Source organism: Propithecus coquereli, unplaced genomic scaffold (assembly GCF_000956105.1).
Source record: "Propithecus coquereli isolate 6110/MARCELLA unplaced genomic scaffold, Pcoq_1.0 Scaffold101, whole genome shotgun sequence".
Taxonomy (NCBI): Eukaryota; Metazoa; Chordata; class Mammalia; order Primates; family Indriidae; genus Propithecus; species Propithecus coquereli.
In genome coordinates, this window is record NW_012133970.1 from 3,739,720 (window position 1) to 3,746,135 (window position 6,416).

Consider the following 6,416-nt stretch of genomic DNA (forward strand, 5'->3'; position numbering starts at 1 on the left):
CCGCCGGCGAGCCTGGGGCAGGCTGGGAATGTCGTTCTGGGAGAGCAGCCGCCCTGGCGGGGTGGTGGGGAGACGGCAGGGAGGAGTCATGGGGCGTGAAAACGGAAAGACTACATCTCCCAGGCCGCCACGCTTTTCAGATGGAGTCCTAGGGCGCTGACTGCTCCCCGGTTTCCGCAGGGAAGCGCCGGGCTACCGCAGCTATTGTGCGTCGCGCTATCGCCCTCCTCTTCCCGCTCCGGTGTCTATGGAGGAAGGCTACGCTTCATCGCCGCCTCGGCTTAACCCCTCCGGCGCCTAACAGGACACGGGCCGGCTCCCAGGGACCAGGAAGAGCTCGCAGCAGCCAGCGGGCCCTGGTAAAGCAACCCCAGGGTACAAGGAAAACAGTTGGGAAGGAGCCTGAGTGCTCGGGCTTGGTGCTCCGGCTTCGCTGGGGCGGGGCGCAGGCGCTGGCTTTAAGAAGGGGGAGGGGACAGTGCAATCCGGGTTGCCCGCGGAGTTCGGCAAGGGAAAGCTTCAGCCAGCTCGGGAGCAAGAAGAGGCTGCTCCCTGCCCTGGCGCCCACTCGCTCCCACACCCTGGGCGGGCCGAAGTGTCACGTTTGCAAGTGCTCTGGAAGGATCCGGCTCGTCTCTGGAGGCGAGCCGGGCTGCAGCATCTGCTGCGTATGGGGGCGGGGTGGGGGGCGATGCTTAGGGGGCATGCTGCTTGCTAGGCAGCACCCCGCCGGGATCCGGCTGCAATACTTAGCTCGCCCTGTGCCCTGAAGCAACCGCCCGGTCGCCTGTTCTCGGTACAGACCTGCCAGCGCTCCCCAGGAGTCTCATTGGAACAGGTACCTGACCTCCAAAGGGAGGGAAGCTAAGCGGGTCCTACGCTCAGTCCATCCGGTTTACTTCTAGCGTGCCACTGATGCTCTCGGTCTTTGTGTCTTTCCTCTCTTTCCCCTGCGCCATCAGAACCATGGGGCATCCCCCGCTGGAGTTCAGCGACTGCTACCTGGACAGTCCCGACTTCCGCGAGAGGCTCAAGTGTTACGAGCAGGAGCTGGAGAGGACCAATAAATTCATCAAAGACGTGATCAAAGATGGCAACGCGCTTATCAGCGCTATGAGAAGTAAGTGGAAGGCTTAGATGAGCTGTTTCCCTGAGCTGGTGGCTCTGTTCTTTAAGCTTTTCCACATCGCAGGGGGAAGGGAGGTTGCAGGGTGACTCCCAGCCTAGGTCTCTGAGGCGAATGAGAGTGAGGACAGTAGAAGTGGAAAGTGGTGGATGGAACCAAAACTCTGCGCCTTTTTCTTCAGTGGCCTTGACTTTGTATGATCTGTAGCTTCGCCAGGGACCCTCTTGCTCTATAATTACCCTTACTTGACAGATCATTGTTCGGAGGGGACAATCAGCCGGTACTGTCAGACATGTTCAGCACCTTTGTCTGGGGCAAGGTGACATCTAAGCTAACCAAGGAGCTGCCCCAGCACCTCCTGAAGAATTGGGAGTTAAGGCTAGCAGCTTGAATAATGGTTTTGTCTTGGCCTCTGGTTGCTACAGATAAGTGTGGGGGCAATAAAAAATTCCCCGTGACAGGTTATTTTCTAAGGAAAGCACCTTTGCCCCAGCAATTTTTTTCTTTAACATACTGAGGTATAGTTCAGGTCAAGGTCAGTCTGTGGATGGCTTCACATGCCACTGAATTTTGCTTGAATGTGGAACAAAGATCTGCCTACTCCCTGGCACAAGGAGCCCAGCCCCCAGGGAGTAAAATATAGGGCTAGGGTTGGGGGCCAAGGGGTGAAGAAACTTCACCTAGCTTGGCTTTTTCAGTGGTCACAGCTGACTCAGCTGTGGGACGCTCCCTGCCTCCCCCACTGTGTGTTGAGGTTTTATTTCTGCTGGTTGGCTTGAAGTGAAAGAAAGAATAATAAACATCTCCAACGAGAGTGCAGGCAAGCCAACCCTTTGTGCCAAAGTATATACCCAGAATAATGGAGGGTAATGATTGGGTGGAGTGATAATTAATTTTTTTCTCTTGGCTGAAAGATGACTGTGAAAAATAAAGTCAGTCACTGGCAAATATGTCCTATGTGCTTATAACTTTGTTTCCAGTGGATTTATCTCCAAAATACGGTGTGTAGGGCCAGTGTGGGGACTTTCTTAGGCAGATTCAGCCAACCAAGAGCAGGGAGAAAGGCTTAGAAGGGGCAGCGTGATGGTCACTGCTACGAGCCTGTGCTTCTTATGCAGCTCTTCTGATTTGTCCCTTGGAGTCTCCTTTCCCTGCACATGTTATCTGTCCATTTTTGATCAGAATATGTAAACTGACCAAGTGCCCGCAGGTCACTTGATTGAGTTTGATCTTTTGATGGTTTGTCCTATTGTGGCCTGACCAAGAGTAAACTACTGGTAGCACCTTAAGGATGGGGTATTTGAAATGCTGGTCCTTAGAGACTTTATAGGCCAGGCTTTGGGTTGTGTTTCCACTTAATAGAGTTCATTGAGAGGTTAAGGATATGTGTAGGTTGTGCTACAAAAATAGAAAGGTGAGGGTTCACTGAAAGGAAAAAGGGGGAATGTTTGGGCTTTTGTTGGTTTTGTTTACTTATTACAATAAACTGCTTGGCGCAGTATCCACAGTCAAACCAAGCTCATCATATGCCCTAGCAAGGAAATGGCTTTGTGAAGTGGATGGTGAGCTGAGAGTGTATGTGCTAAAAAATGACCAGCTAAGGCATATCACAGAGATTAACATTTGTATGAAAAAATAAGTTCAATAAAACATTTAGGGGGGCCGGGCGCGGTGGCTCACGCCTGTAATCCTAGCTCTCTGGGAGGCCGAGGCGGGCGAATTGTCTGAGCTCAGGAGTTCAAGACCAGCCTGAGCAAGAGCGAGACCCCGTCTCTAGTAAAAATAGAAAGAAATTAATTGGACAACTAAAAATATATAGAAAAAATTAGCTGGGCATGGTGGCGCATGCCTGTAGTCCCAGCTACTCGGGAGGCTGAGGCAGGAGGATCGCTTGAGCCCAGGAGTTTGAGGTTGCTGTGAGCTAGGCTGACGCCACGGCACTCTAGCCCGGGCAACACAGTGAGACTCTGCCTCAAAAAAAAACAAAAAACAAAAAACAAACATTTGGGGGAAGGGCAAAATTGTAAGCAAGAGGCAGGTAGTGATTTTTATTCTTTCCTTTATTTCTAAGTCTAAAAGTGGGAAGAGTCAGCAATTATGCAGGCTGAAACCTTTGCATATGGGCAAAAGATCCAAGAGATATTCTGAGCCAGGGGCTCCTTGATACTTGTGCTTTTCTGTGTCTGAGTGTACATAGAAAGCCAAAAATAGGACAGGTAGGAAACAAAACCCAGCAGCTAACCCATGCTCCATTTCTTTCCTTTCAGTGGCATGGGTTCTAAAAACCTGACTAGCTAGAGGCAAAGGCTGGGTGTTTCCCACTGTCTTGACCACAGTAATGTTTATACTCCCACTCTGCTTCCTCACGCTGCCAGCTGGGCGACTTTCTGAGAGTAGGTAGGGTGGAAGCAAAAGAAAGGTATGCTCTTGCTTTGTATGGAGGAAGAAAGAAAAAGGAGTACTGGCATTGGAGTTAGAAGACCGGGCTTAGGGTCTTGGCTTCACTATGTAGGGATCTGACACAAATCACTTACTTTATCTGTACAATGGGGGGAATTATACCCACCTCTCAGGGTTGTTGTGAGGCTCAAAGGAATTAATGGATTATGAAAGCGTTTTGTAAATGGAAATGACTAAACAATGTGAGTTTTTGATAATATATCTTCAGGTTACTAATATATCTGTTGGTGAATGTGTAATTTCCAGTAGGTTTCTGAAGGGAAATGCATAAGCAGAAGTAGTTGAAAGCAGAGACTTTTTTTTTTTTGGCTGTGATCTTGTTGGAAAATGTCACTCCCTGCATTGGCATGTGTCAGCAGTGCATTTTGTATTCACAGTGTGTGGATCTATTTTCGTATTTTGGAGTCTGGCATTAAAAGGCAGGAAGAACGATTGACACCTTTTTATTTAACTAGTTATATTGACCGTCAAATCAAGGAGCTAGTGTTTCTAGGAACCAATGTGACTTGACGTACTGTCCTGCAAAAATCAGCTGCAGTTTTTCTTAAGGTTGTTGAACCAGGCGGAACTTGAGTTCTACATTTTATCCTGCTTGTGTCTGATTTCGTACAAAGCTCTAGATAAGGCTTTAGTCGCAACTGTGTGTGATGATTAATTCATTAAATATAGATCCTGTTTGAATATTTAGATTTACTTAGCTCTGTGCTCAGAGGTAATTGATGTTATGAATGATATTCAACATGTTTCTCTCGGGGAAGTGGTTGATTTCCCCTCCTCCCCTTAAATGTGATCTATTTATAATTGTCAGAGTGCAAGATGATTATAATATAAACTAATGGAAAATAAAAACACTATCGCCGTGAAAGATAACTATATTGCCTGCTTTTCCGTTTGTTCTTTGTTTTTATGTTGGCAGTTTTACTCCCTGATGTTGTTTTAATATTTGCTAAGAACTGAGGCTAGGCATTATTCAGAACAAGTGATATAGCCCCTGCTTATGTCCCAAGGCAACGTGAGGCACCCAGTAAGTGTTATATACAGTTCAGCGAACACGTAGCATTCATTCAATACATACTTGTGCACATACTATGTTCCAGCCATTGTTCTCAGAGCTGTCAGGCATACAGAATGAGTCACAGATGGATACTGCCCACAAGAGGTTCCTAGGCAGACATGGGTAGGGGAAGACAAGATATGGGTAGACATTAGTGTCATATAAGGTAGTAGTTATGGATGAGAGCCATAAGAGTGGGACAGGTGGGCATGATGGTATGTGACAGTAGCGGGAGAACTCATTTCTCAGTCGAAGGACTAGGGAAAAGCAAAGGAAGAAGTAGCATTGGAGTTGGGCAGAATTAACAACACTTATCACTTGCTTAGCTGTTCCTATGTGCCAGGCATTGTATCTTGAAACAGTTTTATGACATAACAATCAATTTTCCCATTCTATAATAATGAGGAAACCGAAGTTCAGAGGAGTTAAGTAACTTTCTCAACTAATAGGGCAAGAGGCTGAATTAGAACATAGACTTGACTCCAAAGGCCCTGCTTATTTTACCGCGTGACGCTGTATTCAGGACAGGGCGTTTCCTGGGGTAGGAATGATACAGAGAGTGAAAAAGGACAGCAAATAAGTCAACTCATTTGGGATATAGGCTATAGAAAGGGAGGTTTGGGAAATGAGGTTGGAATGGAAGGTTGAGGCTTGACTGTTAAGGATTTCAGACTTCCTTCTGTAGGCAGGAAGTACTAAGAGAAGATTTTTGTAGGAGGGGGCATGGTTTGAGCTGTGTTTTAGGGAGATTCACCTGAGAGTGATGTGTAAGGTGTTAGCAATCCCACATAAATATCTGTGACTTTTCAGCACTTAATGAGCAGCTTTAAATTTTCTTCGCTATAGCTCAGGGATCAGCAAACCTTTTCTGTAAAGGGCCATATAGTAAATAATTTAGGCTTTGAGGGCCATGCAGTCTTTGTGGGAACTACTCTGCCATTGTTGTAAAAAAGTGGCCATAAAGAATACATAAGTGAGAGTAGCTGCGTTCCAATAAAACTTTATTATTTATTGACATTGAATGTGAACTTCACATAATTTTCACGTCATGAAGTATTATTCTTCCTTTGAATTTTTTCAACCATTTAAAAATATAAAAACCATTCTCAGCTTGGCTAGGGGAGAGGCGTATACAAAATTAGGTGACAGGCTGAATTTGTCTCACCAGCTAAAGTTTGCAGACTGTAGCTAGTTAATCTAAAAGACCTAAATGGATTTTTATTGGTAAGGCAGTGAATGTAGCTATTGGTGGAACATAATGCCATATTTCACATTTTTTTAATCAACTGGTTTTACTTTGGTACGCTATTGATTATGCCTGTTCTGGACTCAGGGATCCTAGTCTGAAATGCTGTCAGAGGCCAAGGAGAAAATAGAAAAGGATGAAGCTGCTGGAAGTGGTTTAATAGAGCTAGAGTTATTGGAGTAAAATATAGCAGTGGGAGAGTGATGGTATAATGGGGAAATATCCTGGATATGGTATCAGGATACCTGGGCGTGGTACTGGTTCTGCTACTAATGGGATCTGTGACTTTCGTAAGTCATTTCACTGGGACCCCAGGGTCTGTGGCTTTACAAAATGGGATGCGGGTAGGGGGTCTATAAACTCACTTTGAGCTCTAACATTCCGTGACTTATTATTATTTTTTGCATTGCATTTTATAGTTTAGCAATTTGAGAAAGGAATGATTAACCCAGTTACAGTATCTTATTTTACGATTACATAAATTTTCATATTATTTTAGGGTATATGATAGTGTTTAATTAAATTAAAAA

The 6,416-nt window shown here is 45.8% G+C and overlaps 1 protein-coding gene across 1 annotated transcript in view; it reads left to right on the forward strand.

Annotated features, from left to right (window-relative positions):
* The first annotated feature begins 966 nt into the window (after positions 1 to 966).
* OPHN1 (oligophrenin 1) overlaps positions 967 to 6,416 on the forward strand; it is a 427,039-nt gene continuing 421,589 nt past the window's right edge. The window contains exon 1 of the mRNA XM_012642966.1: positions 967 to 1,120. Coding sequence (XP_012498420.1) covers positions 967 to 1,120 — 154 coding nt within the window. The remainder of the gene's footprint in view (positions 1,121 to 6,416) is intronic.